This window comes from Egretta garzetta, unplaced genomic scaffold (assembly GCF_000687185.1).
Source record: "Egretta garzetta isolate BGI_Z169 unplaced genomic scaffold, ASM68718v1 scaffold557, whole genome shotgun sequence".
Taxonomy (NCBI): Eukaryota; Metazoa; Chordata; class Aves; order Pelecaniformes; family Ardeidae; genus Egretta; species Egretta garzetta.
This window is the reverse complement of record NW_009260264.1, coordinates 1,498,343-1,517,717: the sequence shown is the minus strand read 5'-3', so window position 1 is coordinate 1,517,717 and position 19,375 is coordinate 1,498,343. Positions and strand designations below refer to the sequence as shown.

At 40.7% G+C, this 19,375-nt stretch overlaps 1 protein-coding gene across 1 annotated transcript in view; it reads left to right on the top strand.

The window, feature by feature from the left end:
- The window catches only part of SCFD2 (sec1 family domain containing 2), a gene marked incomplete at its 5' end in the record, with an annotated part of 202,620 nt that overhangs the window by 2,468 nt on the left and 180,777 nt on the right, over nt 1–19,375 (top strand). Inside the window, one exon of the mRNA XM_009642330.2 lies at nt 6,356–6,524. Coding sequence (XP_009640625.2) covers nt 6,356–6,524 — 169 coding nt within the window. The remainder of the gene's footprint in view (nt 1–6,355; nt 6,525–19,375) is intronic.

Below are 19,375 nucleotides of genomic sequence, written 5' to 3'. Positions count from 1 at the left end.
TCTCTAAAGATGAAAGATTTTGGGTTTGATTTGAAAATGTCTTATTGATACCTGAATCTTGCCCAACATATGGGCTGCAGATACGAGAAAGGGTTATGTATCCATGAATTATGAGAATGGTTTCATACTCCGAGCACTTCTACAAAAACCTGAAAGTTCTACGGGTAGGTGCTGGGCCACTCTCTGATTAAGTCAGGCTAGTGCTTCGAACCAGGTGACTTATTTTCTGACTCAAAGACCTGGGTAGAATACAGCTTTAGGTAGCTCTAGATGACATCTAAAGGAATTGCACTAACAGATGTCCTATTTTTGGCTCACATTCCATTCAACAAGATGTTAGGCTAGACTAACAAATAGTTTTCAGTAATACCAATTCATTTCTAGTAGTAAAACCCAAAAATTATCAAAAGTGCCTTTTCTGGTGCTGCTGTTGCAAACAACTGAACTAAGGGAAAATACTGGTACTTAAATAAATGTTAAGAACCTTCTGCTTTAAAGAACATACTGAAGAAGTTTTAAGTACTTTTTGTTAAGGAACCTCTGGTGCCATTGTCCAGAAACTGTATTATCTTTGTTGTGACAGTCACATAAAAAATGGCACATTTTTCTATCAAAAAAATCAGAAGGCATCTAACTGACTAGATTAGCTTTCTTGGTTCAATGAAGCAAAGAATCACTTCTGAGCTATTACTCTAAAATTTGGATTGAGCTCTACTGAATACTTTTTATAGTATATTTTTTTTGTGTGTTTGGCATTACTTACAAATGCTGTATTTAATGAATAATATAATTCTCCTTTTTGTCCTGTATGGCATAACATTCAGCTGAGCTGTATCAGACATCTTTTTATGGCCTTTGCTGCTCTCACTGCAGTGGCATGCTTCAACTGGGGATGGCACAGATACTGCAGTGTAGGATCTTATGAATAAAGCAGTGCCCCGGAGGGTGGGACATGTGTTTTTATGCCCTGGGGAGATCCCAGGCTCAGTACTTTGTGCTCAGTTCTTGAATTCCGATTGTATAAAACGTTGTTACTGGTGCTGTGCTTAATATGTATGTATGTATGTGTGGTACTGCTTTTGTTTGCCTACTTATTGATCTTAAAGGTCTTTTCCAACCTAAACAATTCTATGATTTGATGGAAGTTCACTACCTTTGCTTTAAAAAGCAGAATAAATCCTCCCAGCCAGAGTGGTGCTCTGATAAGTGACACTGATTAAAGCCAGAGCTAACTCTTGCACCTTAATTGCTTTTTATTTTTTCTTCTCTAATATTTGCTCCCCTAAATATTTGCATTGTGATACCATATTGTAACCCCGTGCTCCTTCCATGTGTTTCTTAGTCACCACCTTGCCAGCGTTTGCTCCTTTTACGAAGAGTTTTTCTGGCTTCCCAGGTTTCCTTTTTCATTCATAAGCTCATTGATACCTTTCAGATACTGATGTTCAGAACAGCTTGATGCGTTTCTCTTTCCAGTCTCTTGGTGCTTTGCAGCATTTGGGACGTGGGCATTGTAGCCACAGGGCATAGTGTGTGGTCTTGCCCACTGGTATGTGCAGGTGATTTTGAAATGCAATATCGTGAGCAAAAGACAGAGAGGAATGAATAGCAGGGGTGGGCCTGTGCAGTTAATGTATAGCTTTGAGTAGTAACCTTTGTATGAGTGTTGTTGAAGTTGGGTATTTCAGTGCCATCAGCAACAGCACTTTTATCTTCCTCTAGCACTTTTCTGTGTATCTGTCAAAATCACAGGAATGTTTGCCCACAGCCAAGGCTGCGAACTCAAGTTTAACTCTGTACCGTCTCCCTCACTGTCAGCCAGGCATCATCTTTGCATCACACCCTTGTGGTTGTAAAGCTTTCAGCCTTTTAACATATACAAAAAGCACAGTTCAGATGCTATTCAATGAAGAGTAGATACCATTCCCTTCCAGTTCCTGGGAACAGCCACAGTGACAAGAAAGTCATGGTGTGCCTTAGTTGTCCTACTGTATAATCCCATTCATAGAGGAGGATGAGAGTGAAGACTAATGTAGGCCCATGCCTTTCTGGTAACATCTGATTCTCTTTTTGATTGTTTTTGTTTTAAACTGTTTGTTTGTAATTGTCTCTCTGATTCTTTCATTATATCTGTTGCGTTTCTAATTTGGAGCGCTTGTGCTCTTTTTGATTGCAGTGTCTTCCAAGTTGACACATTGGTGGATTGACACTAATGTCTTTTTAAAGGAAACAAACCCATGGGTTTCTTTTCTCCCTTACCATGTAAGCTGAGGCTTTGAAAATGTAAATACAGAGGCCTGTAGAGTACAGTAGCCCCCTTTTTATGAACCAGGCTGGGGCTTTGACACAGGAGGCAACTGATGCTTAAATTACTCTGGTTACTTGAGGTTGTAGGCTGCAGCTGTGAGGAGTGATGGCAGCTGAAAATATTCAAGTGATGTCAACTCAATACTGTGGGTCAGCGTGCAGCTTCTGCTGTGGTTTGTAAAGATTCTGCAATTGTGGAATAGGCACACAAATTTTTATACTAGGTTTTTAAATGCTTCAGACGTTAAATTTGTTGTAGAGGCTTTACAGAGATAAGTAAATAAATGGAATTAGTTTTGCCTATTTAAAGAAAACTCCAGGTGGCTAGGTCAGTGCAGGGGACTTGGAAATTACATGAGCCTTGAGTAGATGCTTAAGTGTTTCTTGTCCCCAAATTTACTACTCTTTACGTATGTTGCAGTAGCTGCCTGTGAGAGGTGGGGAATCTCATATTTCTGTGGCAGCACTCTGATGCTGCTGTGCTTGGCTGTGGGTTCCCTTGCTCCTGCTGCTGGGCTACAAGTTTTTTAGATTTTTTTGGAGGAGGGGGGGTTGTGGTGTTTGTGTGTGTTCTTTTTTGTTGTGGGTTTTTTTGTTGTTGACTTGAGATTCAATAGCCAGCATATGGGACAGATAACTGACTACTTTGATGTTCCTTCATCTGTACAAAAGAGAACATAGATCTGTCTTTTGGCAAGGTAGAAGAATGCTCTAGTTTGCCTTGAATGCTGCACAGTGGTTCATGGGAACATACAGGCTGCTTTCCAGCACTGGTTAACTAAGTCAGGTTAAGCTAACACTGGATGAAAGAATGTGGCAAAACATTGATAGGTTTTGGAACCGGAGCTCCAAATATCCAGTTTCTTTCAAGGTTGTAAATGTTTCTGCCTTCTGGTATTTTAAACCCTGCTCTCACTGTGGTAATGCATTGCCTGAGAAAGTTGTATCATAGGAATTGTCCCACTAGAGTCCTTTAGAGTGAAGTCCTCCTCTTATTCAGAAAAGCACTGGATGAGCATGCAGTGCTGAAACATGAAATCATGAAAACCAGGATGGGTTTGTCCACATATCTTTCCAAAATGACCAGTCCTGAACTAATCTACAAAGTTGTTAAAACAGCAGATGTTAAGAAAGCTTGATAGTGGGAGTAAGATATGCCTTGCATACTGTTTTGGTGAATGCTGGCTTATATTGAAACTTTGAAACTTTGGCTGAAGGAAAAGCCCCCAGGAGACATTAGCTGCGTTAGTTAATGGCTAGGGAGCAATGCCTTTGTAGAAGAACTCCTTTCTAATTCATGCTCCTTATGTTTAGCGACTGACTTTAAAGTCTTCAAGCTCTCACATTGCTTCTGTGATATGCAATTGTCCCTTAAATCTGCTTTTGTTTGTTTGATTTGGTTTTGAACTAGATGGTAGAACCAGTAAGAGAATGTAAGAACTGGAGTACAAATGGTGTGATACAGGGCTGGTAATGGGCTTAGGAAAATATTTTCTTGTATGCATGTCAGTGATGCCTTTTTGGGGGAAGAGGGGTGTAGTTAGTGAGTTCCTGGCTGCTGTTAAAGAATTGGTTGGTTGACTTTGCCAGTTGTGCCAGCTACGACCTGCATGAAATACCACATATTTCAGTTTGTAACTCTTAATGAGAAGACAAAGTAAAATTAGAACAGCGTGATACATAAGACTTCCTGTATCCTTAAGGCTGGCTATTAGCCTAGCGTGAAGGCTCAAGTTTTGCATCGGTCAGATAACTTTTCTTTGTCACTTTAACACCCGTTCTCTGTGCACGTTGGCAGCACTAAAGCTGCCAGCTGCCTTGAACACCGTTGGTCATGAGAAGCCTGTTGCCTCAACAGCCACGAGGAGAGAGAACAGAAACCAGTCCCGTGCACCCTGCTGAAGTCAGTGTGGCTGAAAAGTGACTTCCCATGATTTTCTGTCCTAGTCTTACCAGGTTTAATTGTCTTTCCAGCCTTGGTTGGTTTGCATAGTTGGTCAGGGGAGATAGGGATTTTTAAAAGCTCCAGGAGATGTTTTCTCATTGATTTGATGAGGCAGAGCAAAAGCCATTAGTGCCTGTGGACTGGTGGGAGCCTCCAAGAAGTAGCAGTTGTGGGAAGGAGGCTGAGATGGCGCTTGCTAATTGTGGAAGCGACTTGAATACACCGAGACTTTCCCCCTCTGCCAAAGAGAAAGGAGGCATGTTAATAATTAACGTGGGTTTATTTGCATTCGAGGTGTTTCCAGGTTAGCTAAATGTCTTGTCTAGCTAAATGTTGCTCATGTGCAGCAAGTGTGGAGTGAGAGACTTTGCCTCCACGTGGCAAAGTACGTGGGCGTGGAGGTTCAGAAGATTACCATCTGTTTTCCATGTCTAGCTTTGCGAGTGTTGATAACTGCAGTGTGGCTGACAAGTGACTGACCTAGTAAGAAGAATGTAGGGATTTTGGAGAGCAGATGGCTTAGGGAGTCGCAAAGAAAACCCAGCTCGTTTCATCTATACTTCAATGGTCTAAATTTGTCTGGGGATGGTAGAAAGGAAAGTTGCTGTCGTTCTGTGACTATTATAATCTCTAGTGAAACAAATCGTTAATCTCAATCCAGCTGAGCGGCCAGGTGTCCATGTTGCAGTACTATCATGTGCTGGACACGTGTGCCGTCCTTGCCTTCTGTGGATAGAGGCATTGCCAGCATGGAGTTTGACTTTACTTTTCTCTTCCTTTTTCATCCTTGCTTCTGTTTTTGACTTCTATTACAATTCAGAATAGTTGATAAACCGTGAGGTGGTTTTACAACATGGATACGTGGCTGCTGGAGACAACATTCTGCTTATCCAAGAGCAGTAATAACCTGATCCCGTTAATATTCTTGATGTAAGGCCCTTGTTTAGATTTATGGAGCATGTGAAGCTGACTTCACCTGTTGAAACAGACCTCTGTCTTTGGAAATGTTTGGAAGTGGGAACAGATAGGGAGCCACATGGACAAACTTTGATGGAATGGGAACATAGCCTAAAAGATCTTTTTCCTGCCTCTCAGAGGTGGCTTCAGAAGTCCCCTTTCCCCTGTGAATAAAGCCAGGAGAACACTACTAAGCTCTGAACAGGTGTCCAGCCCTGTGATAATAGCTGAACCATAGCTAAAGTTGCAGAATACAAATATCTTCAATACCTTGTTCCTGACTTAAAAGCAGTAAGGTTTCTGGTCCCCCTCTCCAATTTCTTCATCTGTAGTGTGTGTCATGTTTTTCTGCTTTGGCTTGGCTCACAGTCTTAGTATTTTGTAAGTTGGTTATAGCGCCTGTGTTGAGAGTTCGTGAATGGAAAGAAGAGCATGTGTGTTTGAAATCAGGAGAACTGAAGAAAACCTGCCAACTGGAATTCAGAATTTCTCTTGGAACATGGTCAGACTGACATCTTGTACTATGTAACTTGGGTTGTTTTAGTCATTTCATGTTGGTTTCACCTGTGCTGCCCTCAGTCCATGTAGGTGCGATGACCTTGACAGTGGCATGTTGTTGGTAATTGTTTATTTTAATATTATGCCAGCCTATCTGAGTAGCTACGTATGCAACCTGCATACAGCCCTTTTAAGCACGGTTGTATTAGTTTAGAAAAGTATAGTTTGCATGTGTATATAAAAGTTTTCATGCTTTTTTTAATAACTGTTGCAAATCTTGCTTAACTAACAACTTTCTTATGGAAAGAAGATATATTTTGCCTGTTTAAGTGCAAAATCAGTGAATATCTAGTAGCTGTAAAGCCAAGTCTGATTTATGCCTTTAAAATTAGTCTTTCTGAAGTGTTACTGATTTTAAGTTTAGACATTCCAAAAACTAATTTTACTTTTATAGCAAAATATCTTTGAAAAGCTAATTGTGGTCTTGATGTTGTGACTACCAGTGTTCTTCCCAAAGCATGTGGTGGTGGTTTTGCTCTCAGTTCCTTGTGTGGGTTTTTTTGTTGTTTTTGTTTGCAGTTTTTTGTTGTTGTTGTTTTTTCTTCTAGTTATGTACCTGACAGTTTTGGGGTCTCTTTTTTTCCCTAGGAGCAGTCAGTCATCATGGTGACAATCTTGCAGAGAAGATACTTTATGTGCTTCCCAAGCTTCCTGGCCACAAGACCGATGTGATGGTTAACATGGTGGAACTTACGGCACTGCAGGCTACGGATGAAACTTGCCGTATTATAGCACCTGGCTGCTTAGCACAACCGAAGTAAACATTCTTTTTTTTCTTTCTTTTTTTAAGATGTTGAATGTTTGTTATCCTTTTGTGGGAAAAAAAAAAAAAAAGAACAGAGAACAAGTCTGTTCTTTTTAAAAAAAAAAAAAATCAAGCTTACAGCAAAAACCCATCTGGTCCTAATTCTGCTGGAATATAATGAGTTCATAAGTGTGCCATAAGTGAGCGGCCCAGGTAAGACTCCCAAAAGTGGGAGATTCTCAGGACCTTTTTAGATTTGGGTTGTTTAAATTGCTGTAGATTACTGTAATAGAAATCAGTACAGAATAAACACCAAAAATTCCTCTTATGACATTTATTTTTCTTCCTAATAACACGTCATACAAGCAGGTAGGTCGTAAATGTGTCTTTCTTTTCCCATAAGCCTCTTTATAATTATTGAGTGAGCTGCATGCTGAATTCTTGTTAGAGTACCTGTTAACTTAAGGTTTTATCTCTGTTTTCAAAAACAATACCTGTGGAGAAAGACAATTAGGCACAAATTTAGGTATACGGACAGCTTCATGAGGGCCTGGTTTTGGCTTAAACAAGGACAACCTAAACTTTGAACAATTGTACTTATCTATATATAATTTGCAGCCAAGACATTGCTTGTAAAGTGCATCAGATTTGATGTTTCACTTTCTAAATTTAGTTGTCCGAACTGAAACTTTCCTGCAGCTTCTGTTACTATGCATAAACCAGGAAATACACCAGGTGCTGGTTTCACTCCACAAAAAAAACAAATTTGCTTAGCATTTCTCTAGAAATTCATGCAGGGCAAAGGAAATTAAAAGTTCTTTCTCTTTTGCTGAATGTTCACTCCATATATTAGGAAAGGGTATTTCAAGATGGGCTAATATAGAGTATATTTGTCTGTTTTGACTCCTTTTGGTATGTCACACCTGTGCTCTACTCCCTCTCCTTTCCCCACCAAGGATTTCACAGAGACTTTCCACTGTTCCAGCATATGGTCTTTATTCTCTGAGAGCCTCCAGATCCATCGTTGTCTTGCATCTCCTACATGTGCTGTAACTGGGTCCTGTTTCTAGGTTTCACTTTGTGTAACTCTCTTCTTCCTTAGGAGCTGGAGAGGAAACATTTCCTCATATTGGTGGACTCAGTTGTAGGTTGCTGCTGGGGCGACTAACTTAAACAAAATTTGTTCTGTTTTTCTTCTCATTGGCTGCTTTCCAGCTGATCTCTGAAGTAGAAGTGAGATGTCCTTAAGATCTGTCTACACAGCAAAATGAAGAGGTCATGCCCATGGTAGACACGCTGTGGTAGCTGTTTATTGTGCTAACTTCGAATAGCTACCAGAAACAAAGAAAATTTCAGGCAGCGTGGACTAGGAAAAAACCTAAGATTGTTGACCTGTGCTACTACTCCATTATTCCTAACATTCCTAACATTATTGACATTGAGGAGACTAAAGCTAGTGCTAGTATGCCTTCTCATGCTAAAATCATGACTTCAGTCTTCTTCTATAGTCACGTTTTTAAGAATAGGCTGCAGAGTTCTATTGTGTTCTAAGGTGGCTAACAGTAAATGTACTGAGGTTTGTGTGCCTATTTGCTAGCTAGTGGGAAGGTGCCTCTGTTAACAGTACAGATAGACTTAATGTATTTTTCAAAGCCTCCTGTGGATGCAGATGGCTAACAAACAGGATTTGGCTACTAGGTGCTCAGCTGAAAGTGCAGTAAAGTTGGATGACAGCAGCTGATACCTGGTACCAGGGCAGCGGTGTCATTACCACACTGGTCTGTAAGAGCTTCCCCAAAATACCCTCCCCCTGCAAAGTCATCTTATAGAATCTATTACACTGGAAATTTTTAAGAACAGATTAGGGAAATAGTGGTTTAAATAGGATTGATCTTGTCATGGAGCAGAGCAAAGGGACTAGATGACCTCTCAAAATCTCTCCTGTGATCATTGTTCACAACTGAAGAAGTGTTGCATGCCTGAGAATAATCTCCAAACTCCAAAGAATGCGGCTCTGCAATGTTCAACCCTGCGTCTTTCACTTTTTCTCCAACTATGTAATGATTAGGAATAGTTTCTAACTTCAAACAGGCATTTCCAAACAAGCTTAAGACAACTGCTGAAGAGTACTAGAGACCATAACAGTGTCTGAACGGGTGGCTGAAGGTGGTAGCTTCCGTCTGTTCAACAGGAACGTGTTTTTAGTGTTGGATTATAAACGTCAGCATTAATCATCTTTGCTAGTGTAAAATGGTTGAAGTTCTTCTGAAGCACTGAAATGGATTTAGAGTTCCCACCAGTAAGTTTCTCTGTAAATTCTATAAGAAATTTCATACGATGCTCTCAGTTCTTCATCAACATGGTTATTACCATTGGTAGCCAGCTTAGAAGTGTTTCTTGTAATTGAAAACTTAAGTCTTGATTTATATTTGTAAATGATGCTTGGCAAGGAGTATTCCTCTGCTTGTAAATTTTCCATTTACTCTGGCGAGTGAAAGTGCCAGCACCTTGCCCAGAGACAGGACCAGTAACTTCAGTTACACCCAAGTGGAATGTGGGGGGGCTCTTTTACGTGAAATTTTGTGATCAGACTGTGGCGTTCCACAGACTTGCATATTCGGAATATTTTTCAAATGTTTTCATTATTTTCTCTCAAGTAATATTTGAGCATGCTGTGGTGGGGCAGAGAGAGAGGTCTGCTCCCTACACACAGCTTGCTATATTTAACTTTCTTGTGGAATGCCTCTCCACCAGAAACATCTGGGCTCAGTTACAGAGTTAGCAAACAGAATTAATGAATAATTTATGGCTGGTGTGGTGAAATAAAGCAGGGTTCTTTTCTCAAATCTAAGGAAATAATGGGCTTCTTTAAAGATTTAGATGAAAATGTAAATGCCATATGCTGCTTAAGTTACTGTACTTTGAAGGTGCTCTCTTTGTGAGGAAGGGAATTTCTCTTTAAAAAAAAAAATCTGTTCTGGAGTTCTTAATTGTGTTAGTATTAGTAGCCTCAAAAATCTTTCAGAGTAGTTGTTTGCCCTACTGTAGTTATTGACATATGGCTGCTCCAGTGTGAATGTTAGTTGAGTTATGCTCTTTGAGACTTGTGTCAATATTTTATTAATTTTTATATACAGATGGATATATATGAAAAGAATGAAACAGCTTATAGACATAAACCTAAGGGCAGCCACTCTGGATCAGAACTGTTAGTTTCTGATTAAAAAAAAAAAATAGCCACCCTGTCCTTCTGAACAAATGATGCATAATAGAAGTGGAAAGTTACAGTGAAAGCTTAATGGCAGAGGTAATTTAAAAAAATTATGTTGATTGCAGCTCTCTTGCTGCTCTTTGTATTTTCATAACCCACACAGTGTGGGAAGTGGAGGAATTTCTAACAATTCCAGCTTGTGATTTTAAGCGTACATGCAGTGGCTTCTAGGAGTTGTCTGCTTGGGTGAACATCAAGCTCTCAGTGTTTGTGAGCCATCCATTGTGTCCGTTTGATAACATTTTGGCCACTTTGTTTCTCAAAGCACCTATCTTGTGTTTTTAAGATTGGTATTTTATCACGTGGAAGCATCCTGCTGTCAGTAGTGGGTTTATCTTGATGGAGGTTTATCTTGTGCTGTTTTCCACCTCTTGCAAGTCAGGAGCCGAGGTGCGTGGAAGCCTCATGGCTCCCTGAAGCCCCAAGTCAGGGTTCAGATACCTGCATCCTAGCCACAGGTCTGTGGCATGTGAGAACAAGAAGTAAAGAGTTATGTGATGCTGAACTGTGGGCAACTGAAGAAATACGTATGATTGCTATTTTTTTAATGTGCTCTTTTATTACCCCGGAACACTTTTGATGTGATCTCATATTTTGCTGAATAAACTGAATACTTAACTTGTTTATGCACATTTTAAGAACTCACTGAATAGAGATTTCTTGCCCGTTTTTCCACTCTTGCTTCCTTTTCTCCAATATTTGGAGTTTGCAGGTTTCTTGGAATTCGAGGTAGTGTCAAAATCTCAGAAAAAGGCCAGATTTTTATTTAAAATACATATGTATTTAATGCAATATACAAAGAACCATTGGGCTCTTGCAGCAAGCTTTTTTCTGTAAAGATGCAAAACTATAATGTAACACATTTAACATTTGGGCTGCTATGCCTAAAGCAATTCAATGAGCAATATAGCTGAGGTGTGTGGACACTTTTGACAAAGCAGATGGAGCCACTAAATCACCTGAATTTGCATTGTGGGGGGAAAAAGAACAAATTCAGAATGAGGTGATCTTGTTGATGGGTGTGATGCAGAAAACATTGATATGCAGGCCAGATGTCTGAAACATAGAATCATAGAATGTTTTGGGTTGGAAGGGACCCCTAGAGGTCATCTAGTTCAACCCCCCATCTAGTCCAACATGGCACTTGCAAAATCTTTCCTTAGGTCTTTGTATAAGAAGTGGAAGGAGAGGTGTGCTGGGGTGTGAAGAGAGAGTTGATTAAGGATTAGAACGTTCCTGGAGCTGTAATAGCACAATATCAGTGTCTTATGCTATTGGCAGTTGAAAATGCATACTTCTCCCAATCCTCCTTAGTTCTGAGGTTCTTAATTCCTATTTTGGACTGATGAGTGCTTTTGTTTACAAGTGCTAAAACTCTTACCGTTTGGATGGAGAAGAAAGCCCCACTCCAGCTGTGCCTTTGTTCTTGTGTGTGATGTGATGATGCAGTGCTCTCCTGGTACTGGTGGGACTTGGACAGCCTTGAGTGTAGAGGAGGTGAGGGGACTTGTATTCCAGTCCTGGCTCTGCTGTCAGGTTGCAGTGTGATCTTGGGCAGGTCACTTTATTTCTTTCTACTCCTGCTTTCCCTCCTAATCCTTGTCCAAGGAACTTGTGTTTTAATCAGTGAAGAGGGGAATTTCTCAGGATACAAGTCTGCAGACCACATGGCAGAAAATCCTAGGGATTCTGGTCTTTGGGAGGGTACAAATAAGGTTGCAAATGATTACGTGGGGAGTTAAGGTGTCAGGACAAGCAAAGGCAGGATCTCCGTTTGTCCTTTCTTTGGTACCGTGTCCTTCCCGCTCCTGTGCTTTGTTGCACTGGGGAGAGGGGGCTGATGTGAGTTGTATCCCCCTGGCCTCCTTTCCTGTGAGCTGATGGAACAGCAGTTCCAATGATCTCTGTAAAACATACCACTGCAGTATTCTTTGAGCAATCGCATGTATGATGTGAATTTAAAATGAAAGATTATTTGTGCTTGTATGGCAAAGAAAAGAGCAGCAAGAATTAAAACTGACAAGGAGATTAAAGTCTTTTAAGCTGGGTAATAGACTTCTTTTTGAATGGTTGATTCTATTCTCTTGATTTTTTTTTTTTTATTTTTTTTTTTTTAACTGGGGAACAAGCATCTGAATGATATCAGAGTGATGTTTTTCTTAACACTGAATTAATTGCAAACTAAGCTTTGGGGGGATGTTTCTTGGATCTTTGTGTTATTTTCAATTTTATTTTTTAAATATTTCCTTTATGACAGCTGTAGATATTAATTAAAAAAAAAAACCGCACAACTTTTTGCACGCATGAGTTTATAAAAGCTTTTAATAAGAAGGTAATTTGGGACAGTGTTATTCTTGCATGAGCTGGGAGTTTATGGCATAAATTAGAGTAATTTTCCTTTCTGGAATGTTAATATTAAAGAGGAAACGTTAATACTACAGTAAGAAAATCCAGATGACACAACTATATTGCTTCATATCCACCGAGAGTCTTGCAGAGGAGGAAGGGTAAACCAAAACAATGGGTGGCAAGGCTCTTTCAGACAGGGCGAGGGAGGGCTGCGCGCTGTAAACCTGCTTTTGGATCTGCTCAGGTATAGTGCTGGTGGTTCAGCAACAGCGGGGTGCTGCTGGGGCTCCCTGCCTGTCCCTGCTCCTGGGGTGCTCTTCCAGCTTTTCTATTTCTGGGTGCTTCCCTCTGCTGGAAGCTGGACATTTTTCTGGGACCCTGCCTCTGCTGTGGTGCCCTGCTGAGCTCTGCTCTTGAGGATTGCTTAAACCGAAATTTAGCCCTCCCTTCCCAAGACATAAAATCCCCAACCAACCAAGGAAAAAAAAAGCCACCACCCATGTACAGTCTTTTCCTATCTGCCTTTCTGAACAAGGTAAGCCGCAATTTTACAGAGAAAAGGAGGTCTTAACTGCAGGATTTGTGAAAAGCAAACAACACATTGCATTAATCCCCCCCCCCCCCCCCCCCCACCCCCCCCCCCCCCCAAACTTTCCTTCACCAATGACAGGAGAAATTACAGCCCACCCCTGTGCTTCTAGGACTTCTGCTGTGCCACTGAAGTCCATTTTCAGGGAGATTAATTGGGCTTTATAGGTTTTTTCTGTTGATACCTTTTGCCTTTTCAGCAATCCAGCCAGGAGATGCTTCTCTAAGCTGTGGATCGGGCAGTGGGAATGCCTCAAACACAGCATCCCCCACCACCACAGCATTCCCGAACTGACAGTCTTCCTGCTCACCACTTTATTGTACTCATACGGGCTCAGAGCACAGTCCTGAATCGAGTTTCTTTATTGTTTGAAATTTCTCAAGGCATCTTCTTGTTGGGAATAACAGCCCCAGCTGCATCAGCTTCTGGGGTTTGTCAGTCAAGACAAGCTTTCCAGGAGATGCTTTCTGCTCAGTTTCAAACCAGCCTGAATCAAATGAACGTAATTGACTGTTGCCACAGGATAAGATGAACAAGCTGATGAGATTTATTATATCTTACAATAAATGTGTTTATTTGCCCAGATCCTTTCAACATGAGACCTCCTTGAAATGGAAAAAAGGAAGGAGTGAGAGGGGTGTGCCGGGAGTGGAAAATTCCGGGAAGAGATCAAGACCTCCAGCTTGGCCACACTGTGTAACATACAGCATTGCTAGAAGACCTCACTGCTGCTCTGCAAAACCCCAGTTTGCTGAAGTAGTGGGTTTGTTGAAGTAACTGGAGGAGGAATTGCATGAGGGTTCTTTACCTGACCAGGTTCCTGTGTAATAGGTGCTATATTTTTTTCAATTGCTTGTTATGACAGGCCTCAGAAGCCATAGAAGCTGTCTTCTAGATAAGCGGAAGCTTGAAGCTTATTTTCTTTGAGATAAAGAATTATTTGGGCTGACAAGCTCTGGGCATCAGCTGGGTGGCTCTTCCTTATCTGTGCCTCTCAGCCCACAAAAAGGACTTCTGGGGGTTATGGGAAGCTAGGCTGCTCAAGACTTCATTCCTTGTGCTTTGAGGGCCTCTAACTGCATTGTTTCCCTGGGCTACCCAGGCTTACTAATGAAAGTTTTCAGCCAGAATTCAGTTTTTTTTCCTGGGCCCTCTGAGGCTCACATAGCCATCCTCAGAGTGTGAGGATCAAGAGGTTTGAGATGCCGTCGCCTGTAGAATCTGCTAGTTGAAAATGGCAAAATCCAGAACGCTTCATGCTTAATTTTTTGAAGACGTATTTTTAGTTCTTCTGGAGAAGGACTCCCTGTATTTTTATTTTTCTCAATATAATCTCTATTTGAGTACTGTCATTAAGTCCTGAGTTTCTGACTTTTTCCTTTGCCCATGGAAAAACACAATAAATTTGAGTGTTACCCAGATGCTGTCCAACCATCAACAGATCTGAGTATTTGTATCTTCAGCTGGTCAGCATAGCAAGGTAACTTAATGTCTGTAAGGAAATTCAATTAGTACAATTCCTCAGCTAGTTTATCCTCTGACAGTTTCCTCGTTAGCATTGCTCTCTGTTCTGCAGGTACATTACTTGCAAGATGTACAGAAGGACAAATCTCTTTCTGATTAACTCTCAGAAAGAGTAAGTACTGAATCTGCAGTCAGGATAGAAAGGGAAGGTCTTTATGTTGCTTAGAGGTAGTGGTTTTTTGGCTGTCTGGGGCATTGCTTTTAAAACCAACATCCCTTTCTTGTTACCTTAATGCTTTTGTTTGTGAGACTTTCTTTTTCCCCTCTGTAAGTTTGCCAACTGCTTTTCTCTTGGTGTGGCCACAGTGCATTTTCCTGCAGATGTATTCAGAGTTCAATAGCAGCAGGAAGGCTGCGTCTGTTTAAGTAGACTTTATGAATCTCCAAAGTGAGCTCCAATCTTTCTCGTGTTGTAGTACGATCTCCCAGTAACTGTTGCCTTGGCTGACACTCTGAGATTTTTCTAAGACTAGCTCTCACTCTGCTTGGCCAACTGCCTTCAAATTTGCCTCCTGAATGACCTCAACAATGAGGTTTTAAAAGGCAGTGATATGCATTGGCCTTGTTACATACTGCAGAACTACTCCTTTGCTGTTCAGCCATAGTGCCAGAACGGAGAGTAACTGAGAGACCTGGAGGGGTGTTTTAGTTTATCATTCTCATGCTACAAAGTAAGGCTGCTGTATCTTAAAACAGAGGAAAATGTGCCATAAGAGCCTGATGAGAAGAACAAATGACAGCTGCTCATTCTGATGAGGAATCAGTGTTTGGGAAGGAAATGGTATTATCTGTTGGCAACAGGTTTGGTTGCTAGTTTTGACTGTATGATTGAGATTCTTTCATGATTCCAAACTTTATATGAAACAGGAATTAGAGCTTATGCAGGCTAAAATTTATGTGAAGTGAGCTATTTACCTGGCAGAGCTTGAAGATGCTTTTACTATGGAAAGTAGACAAAATCTTTGCACAGAGAAGTACTTTGTTGTTTTTATACCAGTAAATAGTTACACAACTATTGATTGTAATGTTTTATAATTGATCCAAAAATCCAGCCTATTCTTCTGTTATTTGGCATGGCTGAATAATGTTAGCATGGCTTCTGTTATTTAGATGGCAGATCTTTGGATTCTAATTCATCATGCCTAGCTCCAGTGTTCACCTGTCTTTGTGCATCTTGTTTTCCTGAAGTGTAGCAAAGAGATGCTGAAATGGGTTTTTTGGCTTTATAGCTGTTCACATTTTCAAAAGTGGTTGTGAAAATTGACCAAACCAAGCCAGTTTTTATGCCCTGATGAACTGCGACCCAGAAGCGGTCCTTTTGCAGGCTCTGGATGACTGTGCTACACCAAGTACCACTTAATTTCCATAGATTGTGAATGTATTTTCTAAAATGATACTCAACTGGGAGAGATTCCCATTTGCTGTGGGAGAGAAGTTTTATGACCTTACCTAAATCTCTCCATGACTATACTACTTATTTAAATAAGCAACCAGAAAAAGAAATCCATATTGAGCCATTTTCAACTACTGGAAACAGCCACAGAACACACACTGAATGTGTATACTGCACGTGGATGCTCGAGCTCCAGTTACGCCTTAGGAAAAGGAAGTTAACCTTGACAGAAAAAAGCTGCACGTCTTATTAATGACGGGGGAATACGGTTTCAAACATGATTTGATGGTAAGGAGGGAATGTGGAGGAGAAGAGGAATTAGACAGCACCCGACACACTTCCTTATACAAGCCCTTTTTAGGAGGAGGATGCAGCATTAATATTGAATGACTACAAAAGGCCACTGAAAATCCAGAGATTTTGGATTAGGACAAAATTCTGCTCTCCTTACTCATTTTGTGGTAGGCAGAAGTGTATCGGGGAGGGGTTGTGAGAAGATATCCAGAACACAGGGTAAATGCATGCAATGTAGACAGAAGTCCTTATCTCATTCTCCATGACAGATCAACCAGAGTATGGAAATGGTTATAAAAATGAAAGCCTGAGGCTGGTGCTTCATTCTTTCTGAATAGCTGTCAGTTTGGTTTTGAAGGCTAGAATTGGCCATATTTGGTTTGCATGAGATCTGAAGAAGCTAGGGTGCTAGGTTTGCATTGAAACTATGAAAAATATGCTACTTTGAAGTAAGAGAGGGGAATAAAGAAGATATGCAGGGCTAAGCCCTTGAGTTGATCTAAGTTTGCTTTCCCCAACACGCTAGTAGAGAATGTGGCCCTGTGTGTTCAAACAACAAGTATTTAAGATTTAAGGTCTGCTTCAGATTATTTATTTTGGGTCGCCAAGTCTCTACTTGAATGCTTGTTCTCAACTCATAAAGAGAGTATCTTTGAATGTTTTAACTACTCTTTTGCCATAAGACTTCATAAGCAATAGTTTTTGTGGTAACTGAATCACTTATGGAAAGGATTGCCTTTCCTTCTGGGATGGAGACATATTCCTGTATATTAAGCCCTCAAAATGGCCTAGTCAAGAGGTTGCATTGGTAACTCAAGGCTTTAGGCTGGCAAATGAGGGAGGGAGGTCAAAGGAGACTACCAAAAAGTGGCCTTGTAAATCAAAAACATTGAGGAGAGGGAATTCCTGGCATTCCATTGTATCTGGGTTTATTTTCTTACATTTCTCTAATAAGAAAAACACACTTCAGATGTGTTCTTGGTAAATGTTTTCACTTGTCTCCTATATCTGTGCTGCCAAAAGTGACCCAAAATATATTGGTTTTACATGCCTCGAGGACATCTATTGGATAACTAACCAGTGCATCTGTAAAAGTGGACTTGGCACTCCAGTGCAATCCCTGAATGTAGATTCAATTGTCAGCACCTCATTACTAACTGTTCTTTCACTGGAATCATTTTTATTAAAATAACCTTATGCAATAGCTTTAAAACATGGAACAGAATGCTCTAAAGTAACCTATTATGTTACATGTAGTATTCCCAAGTAATACATATGTTGTAAGGATCAGACTTTATTTTTAGCATAGTTCATTTGCTTTGTCCAAAAACTAAATTAAAATCCCTGACAAGTAACTCTTTAATATACACATTTTAAAGAGCTGCTTGGCAAGAGTTTTGATATACCTTGTAGTGTACAAAATCCTACTCAGAAGCTTTCAATTAACTTGATTCATACAATAACTCAGTCTGGCATTCTGCGTAAGCTGTCCTGCAGCTTGTAGGAATGAAACATTTTACAGAACCATTTCATTGGACTACAAGGCAGCCAGTTGAAACTCTGACAGGACTAAATGATGGTTATGAATACTAGAAAGTTTTAAGAAATTATTTGTGTGCACTTTTTTCCTTTGCCCTTGCAGAGTTTGGCCACTGCTAGGGGAGCAAGAGTGAATTTTAGGGTAATGCTGGAATGATTAAGGTCTGCTTTGTTACAGTGACCACAAGGGCTGTGGCCTACCTGGGAAGCCTTTCAGCATCAAGCCTTCCCTTTACCTTGTGAAGTACTGTATATCCACATCTGCTAATTGGAAAACAGCGGGGTGAGGTTGCAATAAGCAATTCTACTTCCAACAGAAAGAACTTCACCTCTCAGTGATTTTTCTTTTGTTTGTCTTGAAGGAAGCAAACTGGCTTCAGCATTCATCTGCGTGGTCAGTGTTTTTGTTTCTGGCAGTCCTCCGATTGCTATGGCGCGCTTGTGTGTTTATTTGGATCAGCCTGCCTTTAATTGTTGCTCTGGGGTCTAAAGATGAGGTGCCCCTTCTGTTTTTGAATGGTGGTGGATGGCTGGAATAATGTGCGCTTGTTTGGTTGGTTGGTTTTTATCCCTACTTGACAGTGACTTTGCATGCTGTTACAGGCTGTGCATCTCACCCTTCTGCAGGCAGGCAGGAGAAGAAGAGGAAGGAGTCCCATGCTAAGTCAATGCAGAGGAGCTTACTCCTGAATTCCTGGCAAGAAGTGACACCACCACCTTGTATTTGGAACTGAAACTTGTTTTTGCGAGTCCAAGTATGATGCATAGTTATCTGGTGAGTGCCCCAGTGCCACCATAATCGTTTAAGAGCTCCTTTAGTACCACTGGTTGTATAATAGGAAAGTTTTAGGGTAGCTAAATGTTCTGTGGCCTGTGATAAAGGCTCTCCTGCAGAGATGGCTGCTATGAAGCTATTGCAGAAGGGAGGGAACCCTACCAGCGGGTTAATGGATGAAAATGATAACGCTATGTATTATGTATTCTTAAATAACCTAACTTAAAAAAGGAACAGATAGGGGTTAGAGGACGGATAGAGTTAAAATGTTTTGAGGCATGCTGACCACATCTTAGAGCTTGGACTCTTTGCCCCGTTGATAGTTAATCTGCTTTTCTCTTTGCACAGAACATGTTCTAAATCATGTCTGTGTACAAGATGGAGCTTAGTGGGATTTAATACTTAAAGGATTAGTAAAACCTAAACATCAGTCAGCCTTTGTCAAAACCAGTCCTACCTTCCTGAGATGCATCTTGCTTGCTCTCCTTTCTCTCTTAGTAGTCTGCCAGGTCCATCAGCTTAGGGTGTCAGCAGAAAGGGTTAAATGATCAAACCTTGTGTTTTGTAAGTACACTTGCAATAGATCAAAAAAGAATCCTTAGAAAAGATTAATAGAATCCCTGTTTTACTGGTACACTTGACTTTCAGTGAAGTTTTTGAGATAATCCAAGTTTTGAGAGACACGCTGAAATTCATATATTTTAAGACAACCAGAGGCACTTGGTTCCAGGATAATAATCATGCAAGATTATAGAGGTTCTTGAAGTTGATAAGTAACTGTCATAAAAGGACTTCAGGCAAAGATGATGATCTGTTTCTTGTTGGTCCAATTGCCAGGCAGGCTTCTGTTTCAGGGCTGTTGCATGACTAATTCTTCCCTTTCGGTCATGCTTCAGCCTGGTGAGCAGCAACAGCTCTGCATGGGTTCCTTTTCCTACACCCCTTACCTTCTCCAAATGTGCCTTTGTTTCCTTGAGACGTGCCTCAGGGTAACATCTTCCAGCATTAGCATTACGACAAAAAACACACTGCAGTTTGCACAGTAGTTGTATAATGGTGTGAAACATCACTGGCAGTCTGTTTTATAGGATGTGAATAGAGCTGGCTTCAGAAATGCATTTAGGGAGAG